Source organism: Danio rerio, chromosome 8 (assembly GCF_052040795.2).
Source record: "Danio rerio strain M-AB ecotype USA chromosome 8, GRCz13ab, whole genome shotgun sequence".
Classification (NCBI taxonomy): domain Eukaryota; kingdom Metazoa; phylum Chordata; class Actinopteri; order Cypriniformes; family Danionidae; genus Danio; species Danio rerio.
In genome coordinates, this window is record NC_141028.1 from 29,869,483 (window position 1) to 29,896,345 (window position 26,863).

The window sequence follows — 26,863 nt, forward strand, 5'->3', positions numbered from 1 at the left end:
CTCTAACTGTTTGAAGAAACTGATTGCAGAAAACCATTTTAGTTTTGACTAAATGATTTGAGTATGGTAAACTTGTATATACATATATACAGTTGAAGTCAGAATTATAAGCCCCCCTTTGATTTTTTTTCTTTTCTTTTTTAAATATTTCCCAAATGACGTTTAACAGAGTAAGGAAATTTTCACAGTATGTCTGATAATATTTTTTCTTCTTATTTGTTTTATTTTTGCTAGAATAAAAGCAGTTAAAAATAAATTAAGGAGAAAATTATTAGCCCCTTTAAGCTATATATTCTTCCATAGTCTACAGAACAAACCATCATAACCTAGTTAAGCCTTTAAATGTCACTTAAAGCTGTATAGAAGTATCTTGAAAAACATCTATTTAAATATTATTTAATGTCATCATGGCACAGATAAAATAAATCAGTTATGATAGATGAGTTATTAAAACTATTATGAGTAGAAATGTGTTTAAAAAATCTATCTGTTAAACAGAAATTAGGGAAAATAAATGTGGGGGCTAATAACTCTGTTTTCAATTGTATAAATATTGAGTCATATAGACAAATATTATTTGTGTTGATTTGGTCAAATATAGAGTATTAGTAATTTAAACAGTCCAGTTATCAAATCGGTATTGATTCAGAGTTCAGTTATTAGAACAAAAAAATAATTCATAGCTCCGGTTTAAGTTCTGCTTAATATAATCAGTTTGACTTTTCATTAAGTCAAAGTAACTTTTTAAAAATTATAAGCTAAACCAACTTGTTTTATTTAGTGATTTTTCACTGTTAGGTTTTACAGTGTAGAGCTATGTAGAGTGATTACAAATTTTACATCTCCACTAGAGTTAAGTTGAATTGGTCTGATGGAAGCATTTTAGCTTAGCATAGATCATTTAATCTGATAAAACCATTAGCATCTTGCTCTAAAATGACCTAAGCATTTCAGTAATTTTCCTATTTAAAGCTTAAAGCTTGCCTCTTCTGTGATTACCTCATGTACTGAAAATAGTCCCATTAGCCACAAGATTGACGGAAGTAAGCCAAGTTTCAGGTGCTGTGTAAAATATTTGCGCCTGCTGCAGCTGTTGTATGCTGCAAAGTTTCTTGATTATTATGCTGGAATGAGAGGATTGAAAGTTTTAATTTTTCTGTTGGTCTTAGTACATGATCAAACTGTAAAAGACTCAAGCATTAAATAAGAAAATTATCAACTCTGGTCATTTCTGAGAGAGATGCGAGTAGTTTAACTTTAATCCGAATCAGTGATCTATATGCTAACCCAGAGATTGGTTGAATGGATTGTAAAAAGGTTAAATCCAACACTATCTCACAGCAAGTCGTTATTTTTGATTTAGTGGCTAATTTGTATGAATTGGTACAATATCATTTGTACAGTTTTGTACAATTTGCTCATCCCCCAATAAAGATTGGGTTTGGTGCCACGCCTCCTTGGTAAAATTGTACATTTTCATATGCTGAACTAAATTAACCACTGACATGGCAAAATGTAAAACAGTTACATTTCCCTTTAGAGATCAAGATGAGTAAATCCTAGGGGAGTGTAAAATGAGCCTTTATTTATTTATTTTTTATTATTATTAAAGTAGAGCTTTCTTTTAACACAAATAATATACATGTTTTATAGAAATAAATGGCTCAATTCAAATCTTAATGTTAAGCATAACAAAATTCGGGGGCGACATCATGATTCAGTAATTAGCACTGTCGCTTCACAGCAAGAAGGTCACTGTTGTCCCAGCTGTTGTTTTTTTCTGCTGTGCCAACACCTACTGAATAAAGGAACTAAATCAAATCGAAGGAAACTAAATCAAAATTCTCTTGAAAAAAAAAATATTCATATATATATATATATATATATATATTTATATATATATATATATATATATATATATATATATATATATATATATATATATATATATATATATATAATTTTGAAATTAACATTTCCATTTTGAATATGAACAACACAGGTGACTCCTGTATGGAACATGACTTTATAATTGTAGCAAATTATGATAAGTATATTCAATGATACAATATAACTGCATAAGAAAATGTCAAGAACAAGTTTTAAACTTATAAACAAAATTTTATTAGCTTAGGGGAAAATACAGTTGGTCTTAAATTCATTTAAGGTCATTAACTTGCTGTAAAAATAATCTAGGGAAAAATGCAACTAGTTTAACAAATGTATTTTTATACAACTAGATAAAACTTTAAAAACTGGTCTGATCAAGTCCCTGGTAAGAATATAAAAATTAAAAAATAATAAGCCTGCCAGTAGTAAAAATCTAAACTGCTACTTAAAGAGGTTTCAATTCAGTAGGAAAAATGGTGAGGTATTGAAATGCAGAAATAAATGACAGTACAGCAGCTGAAATCTATGTAGGAAAAGGACAGATACATGCATCACATTCACTCATACAAACTAACGTCCTTGATTCTTGCATAAGCAAGGTAAGACTATGCTGCTGGATTCAACTGAGCCAATACCTTCATGCCAGGAAGATGTTTACACAAACATAAATTTTGAACCTCAAAAGACTGTTAAAAAAGGACACAGGTAAGACAAGAAAAAGTTCCAAGGTATCCATTAAATTATGACATTTGTGCTTAATCATGGTTGTGAATCATGTAAACTGGTATTATAGGTTCTACCTAATATTTAGGGTTAATATTATATTTTAAATATAAGGCTGTCCAGTATAAACATATATAATACATGTGATACAACCAGATGTTGTTATTAAATGCATTCTCAGAGCATAAAATGTCAACTTGATTCTGAATATCGTTTACATTCATTAAAACAAGCATTTTCAATCTTCATTTACAGAGAAGGTTTTCAGGTTGTTTAATGCTTCCCGACCACCAGGTGGCAGCTTTCTGAGCAGACTGACACTAGATGATGTGGACGGTGCAATACAGTAGAACGCAGAGATTTTCCATGACAGCTTCATTTCAGTTCCTCAGAAAATATCTCCAGTAGTTTGTTTCGACGTGGACTCAAAAGACATGTACAGCAATCGAACATCTTATATGACTGCTCCACAAAAAAGGTAACCATGAGTTTAATATAGAACACACTTTCACCAGACTGATTGAGAAGTTACTCATTAGTAGGTTGGTCAAAGCTGATAAGCATTCCATCTCATAAAAGTAAAGTTTTTACTTTACATATTTAAATTTCTATGTGTGCAGGTCATCAGGAACTGACATCAATATAATTGTAGGATAAATAAAAATATTGTTTTATAATAAAAACAGTAACAAAAAATAAAGTAGTATTTTACACAATTGGGATGAGATGGACTCAGACTAGAGTTTGTTCAGGGATATCAAAACATTTCAAAAAGCTATCAGCTCTAGGTGTACTTTTCCCGACCAGTCCAGTATGGATAAGGCAGGGATGGTCCAGTCTTGTTCCTGGAGAACCACCTTCTAAAAATGTTTACCCATACATGGATATTTCTTGGAATCCTGTGGACTTTGATTAGCTCGTCTTGTTATGTTTAATTACTGTTGGAACTAAACTCTGCATTCGAGAGTAGTGTTGGAAACCCGTTGGGTGGGTTAGGGTTGGGGGTAAATGGTTCGCAAATCCAGTTCTGAAGGATCCCCAAATGTACACATTATGGATTTCTGACACAACCATTTCAATTCCTGAAGTCTTAACAAGCTGCTGAGTTGAATCAGGTGTAAGGCATAAAAATATGCAGAGTTGGAGGTGCTCCAGGTCTTGGATTGGGAACCACTGCCAAGCCTAATCCTAGAGATCTACCTTCCTGCAGAGTTCAGTTCCAACCCTGTCCAACACAACCTGCCTTTCATCTTCAACTAATCCTTATCACCTTGGTCCAGGTGTATTTGTTTAAACTGAAAAGCAAATTCTGAAGCAAGTAACCAAGTTTGCCAGCAACAACATTGGCTATCTCTACTAGACCAGTAGGGGGGGCACTCTGGTGCTGAAGGGGCACTGTCCTCCTTCATACAGACATGAAAAAGATAACCAATACTGTTTATTTTGGCACATCTGCTGAAATATTTTAATTCCAATTAGTAGCCTTTTGGTAATTAATGAAGAAAATTATGCCACCATGTCATACCCAAATTCCTTTATAAACACTTTACTAATTGATTACAGTTGAACAGAATTCACACATATTGGCATGTGGCTTAGGGAAATGTAGATAAGGTTATTTGAAAAATAACAGGGAAGTGTGTTTGATTAGGTATGGTGCTAAACCTTGAACAAACAGTGGCATTCCTGGATTTGAGCTGCACACTCCAGGCATAAGACTAATGGTTCTCCATCGTAAAGCATCACAGCACTTCATAACCTGGGTGTCTTTTTGTTAATCATTTTCAAAGACCTGGGGCCTCATTTATGAACTGTGTGTATGCTTAGATTTAATCTCTATTAAATCTTTAATCTGTAATGTCATTTATAAAAACTGGAAAAGTACTTATTGAACCACCATGTCCCGGTCTGAGCAGGTGCATGCACTTTTCCTTGTGGCAACATCATACTCATTCATTCATTTTCTTTTCGGCTTAGTCCCTTTATTAATCAGGGGTCGCCATAGCGGAATGAACCACCAATTTATCCTGCATATGTTTCATGCAGTAAATGCCCTTCCAGCCGCAACCCAACACTGGGAAACCAACACCATATTACTTAAGCTATACTGGATATCTAATAAAAAGGTGTGTATGTGCACCAAATTCAAACTGAAACAACAAAGATGCAGTGTGGGAGATCAATTGTGCAGTGTTGTCAGATTTGTTTAGAAGATTAAGCTGAACTTTTAATAGCCTAATGTTGAGAGTGATTTACTTGGATGTTGTAGGTTTTACAGTTTATTCCATGTCAGGGTTTTTTCTATTTTATTTTATAAGCGAATTGGCAACGTCTTGATTTAACGATGCGTAAAATCCACAATAAATAATCAAAATTTGTCATTAGTCATTAGGATAAACTTTATAAAGATAAAGTCATTATTTAACTTCATGTCAATCTAAGACTTTGGTTAGTCTTTAAAACCGTTACTTAAACGTTTTAATGAAACCTGAAAGGTTTCACTTCCACCACTGTGTGTTTGTAGTTAGGTCTCCAAAGGTTTAAATGGGATTTTGAATAAGTGCCCCCCAATGACCTTTTTGGATCTCCTAAGTTTTGATTCTAAGTTTGGACCTTCAAGTTTGGACTGATAGAAACCAATTTAATTTGTGTCCCAAAGATTATTCAGGGTAAGGATAGGAAAACAAATTTTAGGTTTTGCGGCAGCTATACCTTTAAAGATAAGAACCAGCAGCTATGACACTAGACCAGGGCTTTCCAAACTCAGTCCTGGAGGGCTGGTGTCCTGCTGAATTAAGCTCCAACTTGCTTCGGCACACCTGCCAGGAAGTTTCTAGTATATCTATCAAGAGTTTGATTCGCTGGTTCAGGTGTGTTTGATTTGGGTTGGAGCTAAACGTTTTTTCAGGACTTCTTTAGCATCTTCCTGACCACTGGTGAGACCACAGCTCCCAGTGAGTTAGGAGACTGATTGACCCCTTGTTTTTTGGGTAAGGATAGTAAAACACATTTTCAGTTTTGGGGCAGCTATCCCTTTAAAGACAATAACCAGCAACTATGACACTAGAACATCACAGTAAAATAATAAAAGAATAAGATAACCTTGAGTTTGACCCACATACTAAACCCAGAGTGCTTTACATGCCATTAGAGGGAATGGAGTGAAGAACGCTAAGAATTGGCCGTGGACTCTAGGGTGGTTAACTAGATGAAGATACTACCAAGTCAAGCTCTTTAGCATCTTCCTGACTACTGGTCAGACCACAGCTCCCAGTGAGCTCAGGGAAGTGGCTGGCCCTGCTAGAAGGAACCGGTGAGTTAGGAGACTGGTTGACCCCTTGTTTTTTGGCAGGAACCGGTGGGGAATGAAATTTTTCTGCTCTAGGAATGATTGGCGAGCGGATCCCTGGTGAAAGAATCCCTGGACTCTTCCCTGTTGGTGAAGAGGCAGCAGCCAGGTTGCGGTAATCAGTGCCAAAGGGTGAACTGTTGGACTGAGGGAGTTTACTTGAGACTGGGTTTGTGAACCGTGAAAGCACCTGAGTGACAGTGTTGCGGGCAATCTGCTTTGCAGTAGAATTGTCTGGAGGGGGTGGAGTGCAGGCAGTTGGTGAGAGGTCTCGAGGCGAGTGGACAACAGTTCCTCCGTGTTGCTGCTCTGCCTCAGCTTGCTGTTGAAACTTGTGGCGTGCTGCTTGGAATCGCTGGTTAATGCTAGCCTGGTAAGAAGAAGGATAGGTCGGACTAGAGCAACCTAGAGAGGCCAAACGCTTGGTCAGTACAGGAGAAGAGCAAGGAGATGAGCTAAGGGAGGAAGAGGCAGGACTGCTGGGGGAGAGACACTGAAAGCCTCCGCTTCCACCAGGGAGTACTACCCCATTGTCTGCCAATCCCTCTTCCTTACACCTTTCTTCTGCAGGAAATTCTGGTTCTCGGGGAGTGTGGTGACCATTTTGTTTATGTTGTGGAGATGCTTTAGGTGTAGCGATTTTGCCATCAGCTTCTACTTGACTAACAGGAGGTGTGATACCTGAAGTTGCTTTATGTGGGATTTTTAGCTTCTCTTCATTGTCCAACCCAGCCTTTTCTCTTTCTTTCATTTCATCCAACTCTTTCTTTAGACTATTGAACTGCTCCAAAAGCTCCTGGTATCGTTTTTCCTCCTTCAGTAGTTTCCCTCTCATTTGCTCACGCTCTGTATCAAATTCAGCCAGCTTTCGCTCAGTTCTCGCCTCTATCTGCTGAGCCCGAGTGCGTTCGCTCTCTAGCTCCCCCTTTAGGCTTTCCATAGCTCTGCTTTCTTGTTCCAGCTGGCGGCTGAGCTCTGCCACACGCTGGCTCTCCTCCTCAGCGCGGGCTGTAGCCTTCTGACATTCTTTAGCTAGGGTTGAGGATAACTGCTGTTGCTCTGCTAAATCTTCCACAGCTTGACTCGACAGGACTGACCGCTCACGTTCCAGTCGCTCAAGCTGAGCCCTCTCAGACTCCAACTGGTGAGAAAAGCAAGAGATGTCCAAATTCAAGCAAGCAAGTAGAGTCAGATGGAAAAACATTACGCTTTATGAGAACATTGAAGATGAGTATACAACTGTTCTTGAGTGCATAAAGAGAGAGGGAGAATAAAGTGTGTGTGTAACCAAGGACCGGACAGGAAAGACCTTTTACATAATACTGCGGTCTGTACTTTGACCTTACCATTACCTTATCCTTGCCCTATAAAAACACAAGCAAACAATGGAATGCCTTAAATCACGCACACACACACACACTGAATCTCTCATGCACCACAGTTCATAAAAACAATGGAGGCTTTCCTTTGTAAAAGAGGGAACTGCCCCAACACTGTTACACAACAATCACACAAAATCCTGAGGCACAGTACACTATTGTTTTTTTGTTTGTAGTTTAAGATGCATTTATAGTGGTACAGTGTGTGTGTGTGTGTGTGTGTGTACAGTGTTCATATGTGATGTAGCAATGTTGCCAGGTTACCTGCTGCAATAGTCTGTCTCGTTCCCTTTCTAGCATGTCAGTTATGTCATCACCAGCAGCGGCGTCTTGAGCACGTCTTCGTTTCTCTTCTTCTAAGTCAGCTATTACCTGCAGCCATACACAAACACATTCAAACTTCAGGACAAGAAAGACAACTAATTATGATTTAATTGTCCCAATCAATAATAATTGATGTAATTAAAGGCATGAATAATATATTGAGTTAATCTTTTGGTTTAGTCATTTGTTAAAATGACAATGATCTCTTTACAAAAGGACACATTTTAATTGTGGCAGTATTGACTTGCATTCCGTAACCTGTATGACTTACTTTTTTCCATGAAACATACAATAATATATTATGATTTCTGCACAATACAAAGTTGTGACTTCAACAATGCATTTTACTTGCCTTTATGAAACGTATATAAAAAATGAGTTTCATCAAATTGGTTTGTGAATCAAACCCTGTAATTCAAACATCTGCACCCTTTCAAAATATGACTCACCCAATTCACTGAAAGAATAGTTGTGTTGAATTTAGGATTAATCTTCAATACAATAAGTTTCTTTTTATTTCACTATCAAACTGAATGGACCAATCCCATAAGCAAACAGGTCTTAAATACTTCTTCAAAGTTTTTTTCTCGAGTCTTTCCTACGGTAACATGCGATGCATAGTAGGAAACTGCTTTACTTACAAATGTTTTGTGATGTTCAAAACCTGTGCACTAATTCAATTCGCAACTTTAGATGGAAGTTGAGTTATAGTAAAAAAAAGATATATATACATATATACAGGGCTTTACATTAACTTTTTTAATCACCGGCCACTGTGGCTAGTAGTTTTCCAATGTTACTAGCCACTCTGCATTTTCACTAGCCATAATTTTGTTGTTGGGAAAATATATTTTATATGCATAAATTTGACTTTGACAAGCTAAAATTACTTGATTTAAATGATTTCCATGCCTCCTCATTCATTTCACTTTTTATGTGTCGAGTATGCGCTTGTTTAATGCGCATGAGCAAATGGGTTGTGGCTTCATGGTGTTATATTGCAATTATTTGTGTATTTTATGACTTTTCAGAGCTCAAAGGTAAGGATTTACCAAATTTATCTCTATAACCACACTAAACAATAATTATTTCTTAGCCACAAGTTTTAAATGTGTCAAAACAAGCTAAATATAGCTGTATACTATACTTTTTATTTAACAAAACATTTCTAAAAAAAGAAAGAAAAGCAATTGACTTTTAAAAAATAACTAATGTCATGTATCAAAAATATGCACATTTTCTGTCCTTGCTAAAGATCTCTGGGGTCACCAGTTAACTGCACATAAATGGAGAGTTTATCTCCCATTAAAGCAATATTGTAAAAAAAAAAAAAAAAAAAAAAGATCAATAAACCATTTTTACAAAAATAAAAGCAAATAAAACATAAGCAAATGAAAGCAGGTAAAAAAACATACCGTGTGTGATAATGAAAGGATGATCAAATGCTCACGGTTAACTTTAGGCCAATTAATAATCTGTTTATAGTGAAAGCAACCGGTGCTGCTTACAAAAAGACACATTTTGAGCTCTTGAAAGCAGCAGGACTGTGAGTACATGTTCATCACTTTTTGTCTGGTCTATTTGAAAAAGAACCGATCATAGTTGCTTTTCCAGACCCTGTTTGAGACACGGTTGCCTCACGAAAGGAAACGGGAGCGTGCACGCGTTTTAAGCAGTCGCTCGCATTACATCAGCTGTTAGCGCAAGTGATCATCATCCTCTCATTCAGTATTCACTTGCTTTTTTTTCTGCTCGCGTGATCACAATTATCCTACTTCTCGATTCTAAGTTTACATTTGCAAGCATATGAGTCATCCTTATATTGTCGAACCCTGCTTTTAAGAAAACTACAATTTAAAAATTATTTTCAACCAGCCAAAGTGGCTAGTGGGAGCGACTGTCTAACCCGCCAAAGCTAAAATCTACCCACATATATATATATATATATATATATATATATATATATATATATATATATATATATATATATACATACACATACACACACACACTGGTCACCTTATTAGGTACACCTCTCCAACTGCTTGTTAACACAAATTTCTCTGCTGCAACTGTAAATGTATTTAAGCATGTAGACATGTTCAAGACATGGCACAACACATCTAACCTTGAGGCGGATGAGCTACAGCAGCAGAAGACCAGTATGTATGAGTTTGTATATGGTATGCATGACCAAATATTAACTCTAAAAAGTATTATAAAAGCACAGCATTATAAAATGTAAAATCTCAAATAAAAAATCACCTCATTCTAGTAGAAACACATTTATTTAGCAGAGTATGAAAGGAAGTGATTGACATAAGTTGTTTATAGCTACTGGATTAGTAAATCTGCGTAGAGTGCTTGCTTCTCACCCGTCTGTGTCTCCTCTCTGCAGCAGCGAGCTGTTTTAACAGTTTCTCCTTCATGTTGGTGCAGTGGGCCATTACCAGCTTCAACACACCCAGCGGATTCAGACACACAGGACTCTGCCTTCCATCATCCTGAGCCTGCGACAGCTCGCTGTCCCTCAGCAGTGCTACAAACGGGTCGCTGAGGTCATACTGTCCATATCGCTCCTGTACAAATGTGTTTCTCTGTTGTGCCTGAAAGAAAAGTAGAATAAATGTCAATATTTGACCTCACTATGACGTTGGTTTAAGATGTTGGATTTTGGTCACTTTCCAACACAACCTAAAATCAACCACATATCAACGTCATTTGACATCAATATTGGACATCAAAATATCGACATCATCATTGGACGTCAAAATATTGTTGTCCTTGGACGCTGGCTAGACATTGAATTTTGGTCACCTGACAACCTAAATCTATTCTAATATCAATGTCTTATAACATTGTGTGCCTGCTGCGATACCTTTAAGATTTGTCAGTGCCATTATTTCAATTTAGGTTTATTTTTATAGCGCTTTTCACTATAATTACTGTTTCGAAGCAGCGCTACAAACGGTGCACATTATTGCATTACAATCAAATTAAGATAAGTTAAGGTTATTAGTTACCATAAATGTATTAGTTACTAAGAACTTTACTAATTAATTTGTAACCAATAGCTTTTAACAGTTCAAGTTATTATATATATTTAAACATAGTTAACCTGCAGTTATATATTATATAGTATATTTTTGTTTGTTTTTGCTTGTTTGTTTGGCAATCGATGATTTACTCCTCTGTGGCAACCCCTGACAAACACCATTACAAGAGGATGATAGAAAATACAGGTTTAAACTACCAAGACATTTTTTATCAGTCACAACATTCATGAGAAAGTGCAGACATGGCAAGTTACTGCATGACAGACTGTGACTTAGAAGTAATGACGTCAGGCTTATAACTTTTTTCTGAAGATATATTTACAGTGAAATGTACTGTGCACTCCATCATTTTAAAATATCTTTTAAAAGGGCAGGACATGCAGTAAGTCAGGAGAAGTGTCATATTTTGCCACAGAAGGCAAATAGGGTCATATTTCCACAAGAAATCTGAAATTTGAAGCTGGTTTGTGGCATAACAAGAACAGGTGATTTCTGGCTGCAAATTGGCTAACTTTACAGCTAATAAAAACATGTTTACAGCCTGGTACAAAAGATGGCTTTGGTGCATATAACTAATATTAGCCATCATGACAACTGAGGGGGGAGAATTTTTTTACAACTCATCCGTTTCGGTTTTATTAAGTTTTATTAAGTCTGCATAATTAAGGGTGTGGCCACTTGAGAGACAGTCAAGTCTCGCTGTTCTGTCACCTCAACTTATTCCAGCTGATTAGCTGCTGAACTCGCCATATACATCGTATTTTTGATTTGTTTAATGTTTATTTACAGTCAGTTGCCGTTTGGAATTATTTCCTGCAATTATCAGATACTACACCATGCTGTGTGCACTTAATTGTGTTCACAAACCGTTCAAGTTGCCTCCATTTCCCAGGTAAGTGAAATCATATACTTATATACTATATCTAAATGTATTTGTTTTATTTAAGATAATTTATGGAATGACGTCAGGCTTATAACTTTTTTCTGAAGATATATTTACAGTGAAATGTACTGCACATTCCATCATTTTAAAATATCTTTTAAAAGGGCAGGACATGCAATAAGTCAGGAGAAGTGTCATATTTTGCCACAGAAGGCAAATAGGGTCATATTTCCACAAAAAATCTAAAATTTGAAGCTGTTTTGTGGCATAACAAGAACAGCAAACTACCTTGCTGCTACCAGTACTGCAAATGTTATTCATGTTAAATTATTATAGTTGGTTTAGATGATTAAGGTTTTAGGCCCAAGCATTTTTTGTTTTTAATAGATGTCTAATAGACATCTAAACATAGCTGTCTTGGCTAAAACAAGGCTAAATTTGGGCAGGCAGTGAAAAATTAATAGATGTCTAAGAATAAGCCAAAACTACACTAGTCATCAAATAAACAGTAAAGAGCGACTACGTATATAATGTCTGTATAATCTGTCTATTTTGGTCTGTTCTTAAATGTCTATTAGATTGTCACTGACAGCCCAAGTTTAACCTTATTTTAGCCAAGCTTTCTACGCTTAGATGTCGACTAAACACAACATTGTTTGCTGGGTACTGTTTTAAAAATAATCAATTTGGCACCAGTATTGTACAAAAACCAAAATCATACCCAACCCTATTTGATCCTGAGGTAGTTGAAAAAGAATTAAAGAAAACACCCAAAAAGTATCGCAGAGGATTATATTTTGAAGAAAGCTAGAAACTTGTTACCATTGACATCCATAGTATTTGTTTTTTTTACTATGGGAGTCAATGGATACATGTCATAAATGTTAATAACCACTTGAGGGTTAGTAAATATTGGGTACATTTTCATTTGTGGGTGAACTATTCTTTATTATCAATGAAAACAGTAGCATGTCTTGACCGACCACTTATGTAGAAATCAAATGAATGTTAATAAGTGGAAATGGGTAACAGATTTTTAAACACACATTGACGCAAATACAGCTGGCCTCTATCAGATTCATTTTCTCAATCTAATAGCAGCCCTGACCCCTCCTCTGCAGGCAGGTGTTAAACCTCCCCTGGGCCGTAGCGATGGAGAGAGGGGGCTCATGCCACAAAAGGCCCAGCTGTGGGGGGTGTTGTTCGCTACTCATTGTGCATGTTTGTGCTTGTGTGAGGGCTGGAATTGGGGGCAGTGTGACTAATTTAGAAGGGATGGGGTGGTCTCACTAAATAGATCAGCAGATGGGAGGCGCACACGCACACACTAACACATACTAAACGAAGGACTGGAATAGACATGTGGTTTATGTTCTGGGCGATAGACATGCTGTATCCTGCAGTATTTCTTATTCCTCTCAGTCTCTTCATGCTGTTCTTGAGGTCACTACATTCTTCTGTCTTTGAATCGTACTTCATTTGTGTGTGTGTGTGTGTGTGTGTGTGTGTGTTTGTGTGTGAAATTTGTTGATTGGATGAACAATTGGATTGGATTTAGATATGATTGGACTGAATGTTTGGAGCCAGCACGGTAGCACAGTAGGTAGCACAATTGCCTCACAGCAAGAAGGTCACTGGTTTGAGCCCCGGCTGGGTCAGTTGACATTTCTGTGTAGAGTTTGCATGTTCTCCCCATGTTGCGGCTGGAAGAGCATCCAATACGTAAAACAAATGCTGGATAAGTTGGCTGTTCATTCCGCTGTGGCAACCCCTGGTTAATAAATGGACTAAGCCAAAAATAAAATGAATGGAAAAGTTGTCATATATCACTACAGACAAGAATATTTAACTTTAATATTATTTTTATTTAATATATTTAATATTAAGTTATTAGGAATTGAACACATTTTTTTTAAGTGGTCGGAAACTTGTAAATAACTCATGAAAGTTGCATTAAAACCAAACCATTGTTTTTCTTGTGAAATTCCCAGTAAGTTTGTGTCAAATGACCCTCTTCCTATTGAAAAAACTAAAGTTGGATCCAAGATGGCCGTCTTCAAAAGGGCCACTATGGTCACCACCCATCTTGAAAAGTTTGCCCCCTCACATATACTAATGTGCCATAAACAGGACCTTAATATCGCCAACCATTCCCATTTTATTAGGGTGTATCCTTATAAATGGCCCAACCTATATTACTTTAACACAAAAAATATAATATGCGATATAGTTCTAATACATTATCCTTCCCTGAACAATAGTCAAAAATAATCTTCTCATCAGCTAACATGTAAATGATGAATGCATAACTGGAATTTTTCTGAGCACGCCTTTGTGTCCTCCTTAACACAAACACAACACAAAAATAGATTTTTTATCTTTTAGATCAGTTTTTAACCAAGCAGACTTCGAGAGTCTCCACCTTTTGAAGGTTATTATTGTCTAATCATTAGATCTGGAACTCAAAGTGTTTCAGTAACAGAGAATGACAGAAGGTGTGGATGTATTGGGTGTGAGCACAATCAGCACAATCCTGATTTTGTAACCACGATAAAACATCCACAATGTATAGTACATATAATGAAGCCTTGTGAGTGTACGTTTGTCTCAGAGCACCAGGCTGAATAGTTTATTTTTTCAACATTAGCCTTAAGTAGCACTGCATACAGTCCTACTTAACATCATTACAGTAAATTACAGTCAATTTCCAGCCCTAGAGGCCTCAATCTGTGGCCTCTGAATGACCTGCTCTGGAGATGAGAGAGACACAAAGAAGAAAACTGATCAGACAGCGGAAAGGCAAACGTTATTACTATTGCCAGTGTTAGGTGTAAAGTATTAAAAAGTAATGCATTACAGTAACTAATTACTTTTTACAGTAACACTGTAGTTTAAGGCATTACTGATACATTTTCTGTAATATTTTACTGTATAAATGTAATTAATTATTATGGGTGTTGTAGTCTCCATATCGCACAGGACTCAGGCAGAAATGATTTTTCATCATGGATGGTGAGCTGATTTATTTCTTAGAATAGATTAGATTCTGCTCTTCTTCAGTGGCTATGTGGCTGTTAATCAAGACAACGACAAGGTTTGTTTGAGCTCCGGTCAACCATGGCTCATTATTATATGTATATATTGTAACGGTGTAATGTCTTGGCTGTGTATTTAAAAATGGCAGTTCAATTGTTGTCATTCTCCTGTCTTGTCGCACATGCTAGTGATGCTTCTCTGTAAACCATTGGCTTTCAGCTGCGCACCTAGCTCCGCCATTTGGTACCCTTTTGTCGTTCTTGGTACACGTTGCAAAGGGTACCCAGAAAGTGGTACTGCATGGTACAGTTCGCTTTTTGTTTCCTTTTGACAGTGGAGACAATCTGCTGGGTCTTAAAAAATCTTAAAATTTCCTAAATTTAAAAAAAACTAATTTTAGGCCTTTAAAAGTCTGAAATTTTGAGGTGTAGGTCTTGCATCTTTTTGTAACAGGTCTTAAGTTTCCTTTGTTCATGTATGATTACCCAATTTGGCCAACACTCATCCAATAAATACTGTACATAATAAAACTTTTAACTTATTTATTTAAGAATGCACTTTTCAGCTCTATTTATCATAATGGTTTAATTGTTTTCCTTACAGTATTATTTGTTTAAAAAGTTCTCCATGTGTTTACTACTGAGGAAGCTGACCTGGACAGACTTTTGTGCATACATTTAGTTTATTTTCGTTTTTAAAACCTTTATAACATTTTTTGTTCATTTTAAAGAAAGGATATGTTGAAAAAAAGTTTGTGTACAACTAGAGCTTGCTTGTTTTGACACAATATTTAAAATATTTTGCTCAATTAACTAAAATATATATTTTTTGAATGATTAAATTATCATTATAGTATTATTAAATATATATATAAAGTTTTATAGGGCAAATAAAAATCTTTAATGGTCTTCATAATCATAATAGTCTTGAAAACGTCTTTAAAAGTTCTTACATTTAACTTGCTGGAACCTGCAGAAACCCTGATTAAAGCATACTGACCTGTACCGTTCTGTACCACTCTGTGAAAACGGGCCATAAGGTTCTTGGAGAGTGTACCTATGAAAAGTGAGTGTAAGTGAACCATGCTAAAGTCTGAAAAATTGGCTTGACAGTTTTTCTCGTATAAATATGATTTTATCCTATGTGTGTGTCAAATGTAAAGAATAAACAACAACTTTGAATTATTAGAACATAATGTACACTGGATTGTACTATTCTCTTATAATTCAGTGGATCTGAATCGATTATTCAGAGAGCTACAGTCGGTTACCACACCTAAAGACATGTTTTTTGTCCTCAAACCACTGCTGTGTCTAGGACTAGTTTATTACGTAAACAATACAAAGTCTTGTTTTGATTTGACCTGCCTTAAACTACTTCAGCAGTGCGTTTGCCTCAAAATAATGGCACACCTTAGCTAATTATCAGCAAATCAGAATCAAGCAAGTTGTAATGAATGTGCATGACAGAACAGGACGTGGTTTGTGCTGTTGCTGTTTTTAATCAAGCTCTTGCTGATCTGAGGCTCTCTGTCGGAGACATAGAAGAATCAGGAGACTTCCTGGAAGGAAGTTCACACAGAAGGAATCCTCCATCCCTCTAATCAACACACAGACACACACTGCAGGAGCTCAGAAGTGTGAGGAACCGCATTGCTTTTCTCTGTGATTGTGTGTAGAAACGAGTCCGCTTTATAAAGTAAAACAGCTCTCTATTAGGACAGAACAAACTGGCTTGTTCAGTTAGTGATTTAACATGGAATTCCCTATTCATCAAATTCCCCGTTCAGAGACCTGTGAACAGGCCTGATTTTTTCTTTATAAGGCCTAGATGATGAAACAGCGAGTGAGTCATATTAACGGACTCATTCCCGTTTTAACCGCCAGCCCTCAGGATATTGGTTCCTCCATTACATCACAATGAGCCATGGGAAAATAACTCAAAAAGGAGGAGCATAAAGTGAGCTGCTGTTTCTGGAGCTCATCTGGAGGCTTCCTGAACATCTAATGTAACTGACACTGTTCTCCCAGCATGCACTGCCTCACCACTTCCAGGATATACAGGAGTTTCTGAAGGCATTAAAATAAAAGACGCACACAAACACACACACACACACACACACACACACAAACACACACACACACACACGCACACAGACTACTTATGATCAAAGACTCAGAAGCTCCCTCTGTGAATAAAGGCTTTACTGGTCAGGAAGAAGTCAAATGAAGCTGTAAAGACACTATTACATACACACACACACACACACACACACACACAAGACACAAACTCACACACTTACTTAGCATCCTGCCTGGGGCTGAGCAGTAAAAGAAAAAGAAGTGTAAGCCTAAAAGAAAGAGACTGAGTCACAAATACACAAACACACTGAGGCTTTGTTCAGACAGGAAGCAAAAATCTGATTTAAAAAATGTGCCTCAAATCCATTCTATAAGTAGCCTGAGCACCAAAACAAGAAGAAATCTGCTGTTTATGAACACATTTCAAACCCCACCCATGTGTTGTTTGAAATCTGACAATCAGGTATTTCCATGAGGCGTTCAGTTAGAGCTGGGCAATATTATCACGATATCATGTTTCATATCATTCGGTATCAAAAATTATTGAATATTTTTTAACAATACAATTAAGAATATTCCGATTTCTTTTTTATTTAACCACTTTATTTTAATTTACCAACCTTACTAGGGCAAATAGTTTCAATAGTCAAAAACAAAAATATTTCAAATATCTTTTCTCTTTATAATGAAATAAACATAAGAGACTCTTAAACTTGATAAGTGAAGTTTATTTATTAACTAATTTCAAGAGGATCATGTGCTTATGATTGCTTGCAGTCCACCTCGCATCATTCAATTTATGATTCGCCAATCAAACAATTCAAAGTTCGATATAACAGCCATCTTCGTTATCAAGATTGCTCCGCTCTGCATCAGCTGCTACTGCTACAAAAGTACTACTTCAAAAACAACAACTACATCTCCAACTATAACTCCAGCAACAACGTCAATGGCAACATTAAAACCTTCCACTTCAAAGTGCCTCACAACTCATCGTCACGGCAGTTGAACACTGCTACAGGAGCACACATAGCATTTGCAACATCAGCTGCTAATACACCACTTCACTTGTAGCGATTACTCTTACCTAAACATTTCACACTCTGCAGAGGTTTCATCTTTACTCCTGCAAACCCTCTCCTGGTACCATCTTTATAACTTTTTCCGGTTATGGCTTTGATCTTTATTGCTTTTTGGGGGGGTTCTTCAATACGCAGCTGCTGTACCAAGCTTATTAAGGCATCTTAGGGAGTTCTCGAGATCTACCTGAGCTCAAACTCCCCTCTCGCCTTGCAAACGGGAAGGGAGCCCCAGGCTCAAGGATCTTTTAAACTCAGGGTTCTCTTTCATGACAGCATGGCAAACAAGCTTTATAATCAATCATCAGCTAAGTGTGAACTCTTGAAATTAAATGTTACAGAGTGTGTGCATTGGTAAATGAAAATCAACATCTGTAAGGTGTGAATACTAATGATACAGTAAACCTCAAACTCTGAAAACAAAACAAATTAGGACAGTCAAATCTAAGCTTTTAAGGTAAAGGAACTAAACATTATCATTCAAATATATATTGCAACATGAAAATAGTGAAGTTGAATGACTACATTAAAAAAAATCATTCATATGAAGAGTTAGCGACTGGGATGCGGGAAAAAAGAAAGCAAAAAGCCAGTCTGGTGACATCCTTACATCCTTTTTTATTTACAATCTTCAACTGCTGCAATACGGCACCCATTTTCGCATGTGTTCGCATACAAAGTGTAAAGCAGATTAGTTAGTGAATCGTGCTGTGCTTAGGGCATTCGGAAAAGTTCAGATGTTTTTCAATAAGGTGCACCTGGAAAATGCACGCACATCGCTCCCATATGCGCGTCATGTTCTTGGCATTCCAAGGCGCATGCTAAGCAGCCATATTTTAATAAAACTATAGCCTTCATACCAAACTTTTTTTATTGTTATTGACAATGGTGTTCGGTCAATATACATACCGATACGGATTAGTAGTTTATTAATAGTTTCAGTAGTTTATGCATCAATAAGTGTTCGACTTTAAGATCTGTTTTCACTGGAAGTAAATTCACACTACCCTTCAAGAAATGTATACTTTTACAGATAAAAAATGACAGAGTTTAAACTGTGACAAAATGTTTTTTTAAAGGATTATTAATTGTATTTTAAATACATTTCTTTTGAATCATGGCTTCCATTAAAAAAAGACCAAAATCTTCAAATAGTAGTCTATGCAAAAACTAATTAAATGCAAACTTCAAACTACTTATTTAAAATGAGCTGAAACAACTAAATTCTTGATTTTTTTTTTTTTTTTTTTTTGTGGCAGCTTAATTGTTTTTTGTTCAATCCACTTGAATTTGTAACAAAACAAAAACTAATAAGTCAACTTAATTCATGTTGTCCCAATACAAATCAGCATTTGGAAATTATACAACTGTATTATTTAAGTGATGCAGAAAACACAAAAATAATAGCAAAATAAAATCTTTAAAAAATATTATAATGTATTATAACTTAAAAATTATTACTCAGAATATCATTAAGCAAATTTTAAACCGATGAATCAAAATCAGAGCTAATGTTTGAGAATATTAAAACAGTCACACATAAAAAACTATGTAAATATGAAATGTCAGTCATCCTGACAACAACCTTGAAAATCAACTCAGATTTGAGTGCTAGAGTAAACGAATCCTATTTCACATCTATGTAACAGATACAGCAACATTCAAATAAAAGTAAAAACTATGCAATGTGAATGGACACCCACACACACATCACTCGGGGTAACTTTTTTCTCCCTGTTGTTTTTCTATGTGGCACAAACTAATCCAGTCCAGTGAAAAGAGTCAGCAGTTGATCAGCAGGTCACAGTGAGACACCGGAGCAGCTTTAAAGGCTGAGCCCCTCGTCTCATGTTTCCATCTTTCTCACACACGCCCCTCAACTTCTGCTCTCTGTTATTAACACCATTTAACTCTTTAACTACAGTGTCAGACTGAATAATTACAGGCCTAATAAAACACACATACTATACTATATATATATATATCTCCAGAGGGAACGACTGTTGGCTTCTGTTGTGTGTCAGGACGCCAAAATGAACTACATTTGTTCTAGTTTTGAAGAGGAAAGACTCAATTGAGCGAAGCTGATTTAATTTGTGTGCTTATCAAAGCATAAAATGAAATGGAAGACAGAGAATTAACTGAGAAATCACAGAGAAAGCTTTAAGGCAGGGCTCTATGCCAACATTTTTTCTTCACGGGCACTTGGATTAAGTAGATTTTAATCATTTAAGGTCAATGTGTCATAATAAAACAGATGGCTTGAACAAGCAGCTGCTGAAAGGAAATGAATGAATTGAAAGTGATTTAAAAAAGTGATTTTGATATGTATTTTGAGGTTTTTGAGATGCATTTAGAGCAGAGGTGCAAAAACTTTTTCTTATGAACTTGATAAATATAGTTGGATACAGTATTTTTTAATACAGTCAAAACAAAACAATCTCATTTATAACAGAATGACACTAGTTTTTGACCTGACTTGCTCACCAGTGTCTGCATAGTCCTCTATCTGTTGAATGACAGTATTTATATTTTAAAGAAAATCTGATTTATTCACAGGATTATTTAATTCGAGTTTGCTTTTTTTTTTTTTTTTTTTTAAAAATTCAAGCTGCAAGCAGCAATGAAAGGGACCTCGTACTAACAAAAACATGTTTGAAAACTGAAGTGATGATCTCTGTGTTAAAAGCATTTGCCCAAACCCTTTCCATCATTCTTACTATACTATAAATTGGGATGGCAGGTCAAATCAAAGGTTACAGAGGGCCAACTTTGGCCTGTGAGACCTACTTTGGGCATCTCTGATTTAGAGACTTAAATTAAATTATATCTTCTAAAAAAAGCACATAATAGGCCCCTTTATCAATTTATTAGGTAATGAAAAACTCACCGTCTTGTATATGTGATCATGTTGTTATTGAGTATTTAATTTAGATTTATTACAGAAAAAATATTTACAAGATACATTTGAAGTCAGAATTATTAGCCCCCTTTGAATTGGTTTTCTTTTTTAAATCTTTCCTAAATTATGTTAAACAGAGCAAGGAAATTTTCACAGTATGTCTGATAATATTTTTTCTTCTGGAGAAAGTCTTATTTGTTTTATTTTGGCTAGAATAAAAGCAGTTAATAATTGTTTAAACACCCTTTTTTTCATCACACATTTTTTATATCACATTTTTTTCTCGACTGTCTACAGAATGAACCATCGTTATACAATAACTTGCCTAATTACACTAACCTGCCTAGTTAACCTAATAACCTAGTTAAGCCTTTAAATGTCCCTTTAAGCTGTACAGAAGTGTCTTGAAAAAATATCTAGTCAAATATTATTTACTGTCATCATGGCAAAGATAAAATAATTTTCAGTCAGTTATTAGAAATGAGTTATTAAAACTATTATGATTAGAAATGTGTTTAAAAAAAAATCTTCTCTCCGTTAAACAGAAATTGGGGAAAAAATAAACAGGGGGGCTAATAATTCTGACTTCAACGTATGTTAACATACATGGTAAAATTCATCTTCATTGATATATTTTATTTTTGATGATTATTTTTTAAATGTAAAAAAAAACAACAACAAATATTTGAATAACTCACAATACAAATTATTACATATTAATAACAGTTCAGACCTATGTAGCCCTACTAAGATGAAGACTGGTCATGAATATTGATTATATTAACAGAAAGGAAGGTGGTTTCTGTACTGGGTTGCAGCTGGAGAGCATCCGCTGTGCAAAACATATGCTGGAATAATTGGCGGTTCATTCCGCTGTGGTGACCCCTGATAAATAAAGAGCTAAGCCGAAGGAAAATGAATAAAATGAAAATGTAGGTGCACTAATCCTGATAAATTAAACATACTGTTATTATGAGGAAGCCTTGCTCATTCGTTCTGATGAAGCAAGGAAAAATAATAATGACATATATAATCATTTAATAATCATTTAATTAAGATTAATGGTCTGCTTTGATCCAAGGTGTGTGTGCTTGTGTGTTTGTGTGATTTACAGGAATAGTATGCCTGTCATTGTTCTCCTCTCTGACTCTTTCCTGAGAACCTCCTCTCACACACTTCCTGTGGTTCCTGACCACCAGTACATACCAAACACACTGATCACATACTGCCCGTTATATAACTCAGGTCAATACAGGGCAGAGAACAACTACGCTAAACAAAATGTACCATGGTTTTACTACTAAATAAACAAACAAAAAAAGGTGTGAACAAAAAAAGGGAGTTAAACCATGTTACGTTATTGAACACTGTACACTGAACACTGTTACACATCGTAATAAATTTGCCAAAAAAAAAACTATAGCATGGTTACTATACCTTAACCATAACAACCACTGGTTATTTATTTATTTGTTTATTTATTTATTTATTTTTTGTAAATGACAAGTAAGCTATCGTAGGTTGTTTTTCCAACCAAGTAAAAATGGTCATTTTTCAATGTAAAAATCTGATGTTGACAAGCCCAATGCAGCAATATTAGTTCAACTATTAACATACAGTAAGTCTCTAGGCTTGTTTCAAGCAACTAAACAATAAAAAGCTAAATCATACTAGCATTGTGCTAAAATGTTAGCAATACCTAGCAAAATGTAAAAATGAGAGTTTTGGACAAAAAGGCATTTATCAAGAAAACAAAACAAAGATCAGTATATCCTTGATAAAAAATTAACAAAAGTTTTATTGTAACAAATACAGGTGTGGTAACCATGTTTTGGACAAATTGATTTGTCATTCTTGTAACCACAGTTTTGCTACAACCCTCATGGTTAAACTGTGGTTATTGTAGCAAAACCTTGGTTACTTGGTGGTTACCACAGTTTAACTACAAAAAAGAATGATTTTTTGAGAAATAAGTCAATGCACATTATTCATTTTATTGATTGATTATATAGTTTGTACAATATAAAAATAATGTAAATGGAAATTCATGAAGTTAGCTGTACAAATGTATGTGTGCAGTGGAAAGCTAAATTATGTGAAATTATGTGAGTCCTTCTGTGAAATTTGAATTCTTTGTCAAAATCTCCCAACTGCTGTTTAACATAAAGATTTTTTCAAACATTTTCTTTAACATGATGGTTTTAATATAGAATTTTCAATAGATTTTTTTTTTCTTTAACTAAATTATATGCTATTTTACTGGTTATTTTGCTTTACAGGCTTACAGTAACTAGGTTAACTAATAAGTTATTAAGTCTTTGGACAGCTGTGGTTTGTTCTTTAGCCAATTGAAGAAAAGAATTTCTTAAGTTGGCAAATAATTGTAACAATTTATTTATAATGATTTAATTTCTGTCTATTTATCATACAGTGAAAGTCAGAATTATTAGCCTCCCCTTGAATTTCTTTCTCTTTTTTTAATATTTCCCAAATGATGTTTAACAGAGCAAGGAAATTTTCACAGCATGTCTGATAATATTTTTTTTTTCTGGAGAAAGTCTTATTTGTTTTATTTTCGACTAGATTAAAAGTAGTTTTTACCTTTTAAATAACATTTTAAGGACAAAATTATTAGCCCCTTTAAGCAATTTTTTTTCGATAATCTACAGAAAAACCATCTTTATACAATAACTTGCCTAATTACCCTAACCTACCTAGTTAACCTAATTACCCTAGTTAATCCTTTAAATGTAACTTTAAGCTGTATAGAAGTGTGTCGAAAAATATCTAGTCAAATATTATTTACTGTCATCATGGCAAACATAATGGTGGGAGGGTGAATAATTCAGAGGGGCTAATAATTCTGACTTCAACATTTTATATATATATATATATATATATATATATATATATATATATATATATATATGTGTGTGTGTGTGTGTGTGTGTGTATATATATATATATATATATATATATATATATATATATATATATATATATATATATATATATATATATATATATATATATATATATTGGCAGAAATAAAATCAATAACTTATTATATATGCATAGTTCTGTCTGGTTGTCAGATATGATTGGCTGATAGCCGTGCGATATTTTGCAATAACAGCACTTGTAAAGCCTCTTCACCCTTCTGTATTACTCTGCCCACTTAGACAGCAGATCAATAAACTCTCTACAGTTTGACAAGTGTTGGACAACATAATGTACTTTTGAGGCTTTTTTTAGACAAGAATGTAGTTGTTTAGATTGCATCTCTGCAGTTTATTTATCGGGATAGTGCCTATTTTAAATATTTATCATTTCAGAGATTCAGCACGTTGGCGGTCATCAGCCTGTTATGGAGTAGAGCGAAGAAATTGATAGTTGATGCTCCGCCACAAGATGGGGACAGAGACCACATAATAAGACCTTAGAGAGAAAAACTCAGCATGAACTTCAAACTACAGGTGATCAAATCATTATAAAACAATTAAGTGACATTTTAAGTCAGTGTTTCTCTGGTATGTTGTATTGCTAGTGTTTGCTCTGCTTTGGCTTTTTCAGGGTTAATTATTGTGATAAACCGATTGCAAGAGAGAAATACTGAGTAATCTCTGCAGCCCTAAAATCTTAAAATGTGAGTAAAATCACCTGTTTTGTCAACATTTTAGACATTACGCTAGAGAATCATTCAAACACAAACTCTAAAGGGATATTGGTGAATTAGCAAAGGTTTCTGCTGTTCTGACATCAAATGCAGATGTGAATGAATGGCGGAAAAAAAGTAGCTCCTCATAGAAAAGGGTTTTTAGACTCTCTGTGTTGGATGTCTTTTGATATACACGATTATGTCATCAAACTGTTGTATAAACGCAATATCACATGAGTAACAGTGCGATATTGCTGTATATCGTCACTGGTGGGAAACTACGACACTGCCTGTGGCCTTGGAAAATGTTCAAAAATGGAAAATAACTTGGAAAATGTTCGAAAAAGAATTTAAATTTCAAATAAGGGTTGTCACGATACTGAAATTCGATACCAATAGGTACTGAGATTTTAAAAACATATTTCCTGGGAAAATTTAAGCGTTGTCAGCTTATATACTAACCAGCTGATTGATGCTGTGTCTTTGAAACGCTCCAGTGTCCCTGTGACTGTGGTTATACTCAGTAAACAGCGGTGAGTTCAGTGAACCAATGACCTTTCACGGCCAATCACGGTAATTTTTGTTGAGCACATGAACACAATGGCAAATCTGCACTTTTTAGGAACATGCTCCACAGCGCTTAAATGTTTGCGGGAAATGGATGTTTTTAAAATTCCAGTATCGATTGGTATCGAATTCCAGTATCGTGACAACCCTATCTCATGTACTTCAACTGTATGTGTAAACACTCTTACCCTGAGTGTGTGTATGACCACATCCTGCGCTTCCAGTTCTCCTTCCAGAATGCTGAGCAGCATCAGAAGTTCAGCTTTACTGAGAGTCTCCACATTCATCCTGCTGCCCTAAAACACACACACAGAAAAATTCAATATCAGGATCCTGAAGCAAAACCACTGATTTACAAGAGCCACAGGCCTGACAACGCACACACATACACACACAATGCTTAAGCAGGTCATGTATAACATAACTGTACCCAGACCAATGAAACAGGATCATACCACACACAGATCAATTTCACTGGCCTAGAAATGCAATAAAATTCCACACGTTGCATCAGTGATTTTCCCTTGATCTGACATGACATTTACGCGAGTCTGGCATTCGTGAGGATTAAAACACACACAGCAGTGTTCAGCGTCTCTGCATTATGGTCTGGCTCTCCTTCAGACCACATAAACACAGGAAGCTATTAGCATATCAGCACAGAGGTCTCTAGTGAACCAGTTCAACTTCCCTTCTGTAATGGATTCCCTCAGTCTATTAACACACATAAGCACACACACAAGCAGTTGTGAATAATATCTCTGTTTACTGCAAGCGACATGGAGGGATTTGCATGCAGCTGCAGTGTAATGGATGGTTATTAAGGTTTGGCTTGTTGTGTCTGAGTTTATATTTTCATTCATGATGGCGCAAAGGGACAGGAAGAAACCTGCCAAACATCTTAACACAATCTCTAAATATATAAAACGCTGCTAATTATGTTCATTCTCTATAATTATTCTCTAACCAACAGCTGAACAGCAGCATTTTCATCATCATCATATAGCCAGTTCATACAAAGTCATTGCTGCCTGCTTGATTCTGATTGGTCAACACAATCTCACGGCAATTCGTAACTTTTTCATTTAGTGGCTAATTCGTATGAATTCGTACGATCTAATTCGTACAATTTAGTACGATTTGCTTATCCCCCAATGACGGTTGGGGTTAGGGGTGGGGTCAGGTGCCACGCCTCCTTTTTAAAATCGTACCATTTTGTACGACTGAACTCGTACGAATTCGTACGAATTAGCCACTAAACTGGCAAAACGTAAAATACTTACGTTTTCTCGTGAGATCAGGCTGGATTGGTTGCAGGAGTGATTACTTTTCATAACGCCCCTGCAAAGAAGTAGTTCCAGCTTTGACAACTGCATATAATTTTGCCACATTCCTATCTTATTTGGGTGCAAAAGTACTCAGGAATAAAAACAAGAAAAGATAATTTAATGTGGTACTATAATTGATGATAAATGAATAATTGAGAATTATTGCACATCGGAGGTATAAAATTGACTGTGTCACCAACGTTTGATTACAAGTAATAAGTATATAATAAAATTATATATACATACAGTTCTGTCTGTTTCTCGAATCTGATTGGCTGATAGCCCCGTGATATTGTGCAATAACTGCACTCGTACAGCCTCTTCACCCTTGTGTATTACTCCACCCACATAGTGACAGCAGATCAATAAACTCTCTACAGTTTGACGAATTTTGCTGCTGTTGGACAACATAATGTACTTTCAGGATTTTTTTAGTCGAGATTGTAGATGTTTAGATTGCAGCTCTGCAGTTTACTTATTGGGATAGTGACTATTTTAAATATTTGTAACTTCAGAGATTTAGCACGTCGGTGGCCATCAGACGTCATCAGTCATTAGCTATGTTTCCATCCAAAAATGTGAATTAACTTTATGCGCAAAACTGGATT

The 26,863-nt window shown here is 35.5% G+C and overlaps 1 protein-coding gene and 1 long non-coding RNA gene across 6 annotated transcripts in view; both read right to left on the minus strand.

Annotated features, from left to right (window-relative positions):
- Positions 1-2,007: 2,007 nt before the first annotated feature.
- cttnbp2nlb (CTTNBP2 N-terminal like b) overlaps positions 2,008-26,863 on the minus strand; it is a 38,963-nt gene continuing 14,107 nt past the window's right edge. Inside the window, exons 2-6 of one of the 5 annotated variants that reach the window (NM_001077371.2) lie at positions 25,116-25,223; positions 15,640-15,696; positions 10,041-10,271; positions 7,606-7,713; positions 2,008-7,103 (exon numbers count right to left, since the gene is read on the minus strand). In NM_001077371.2, the coding sequence (NP_001070839.2) occupies positions 5,814-7,103; positions 7,606-7,713; positions 10,041-10,271; positions 15,640-15,696; positions 25,116-25,223 (1,794 nt within the window). In that variant the 3' untranslated portion in view covers positions 2,008-5,813. The remainder of the gene's footprint in view (positions 7,104-7,605; positions 7,714-10,040; positions 10,272-15,639; positions 15,697-25,115; positions 25,224-26,863) is intronic. The other 4 variants (XR_015497139.1, XM_087263431.1, NM_001430982.1 and 1 more) reach the window with 4 other exon arrangements.
- On the minus strand, positions 20,401-24,733 carry LOC141375641 (uncharacterized). The gene is made up of 3 exons (XR_015498020.2): positions 23,764-24,733; positions 21,416-23,018; positions 20,401-20,790 (listed from the first exon to the last, which is right to left on the minus strand). It is a non-coding gene; the product is annotated as an uncharacterized LOC141375641 (long non-coding RNA).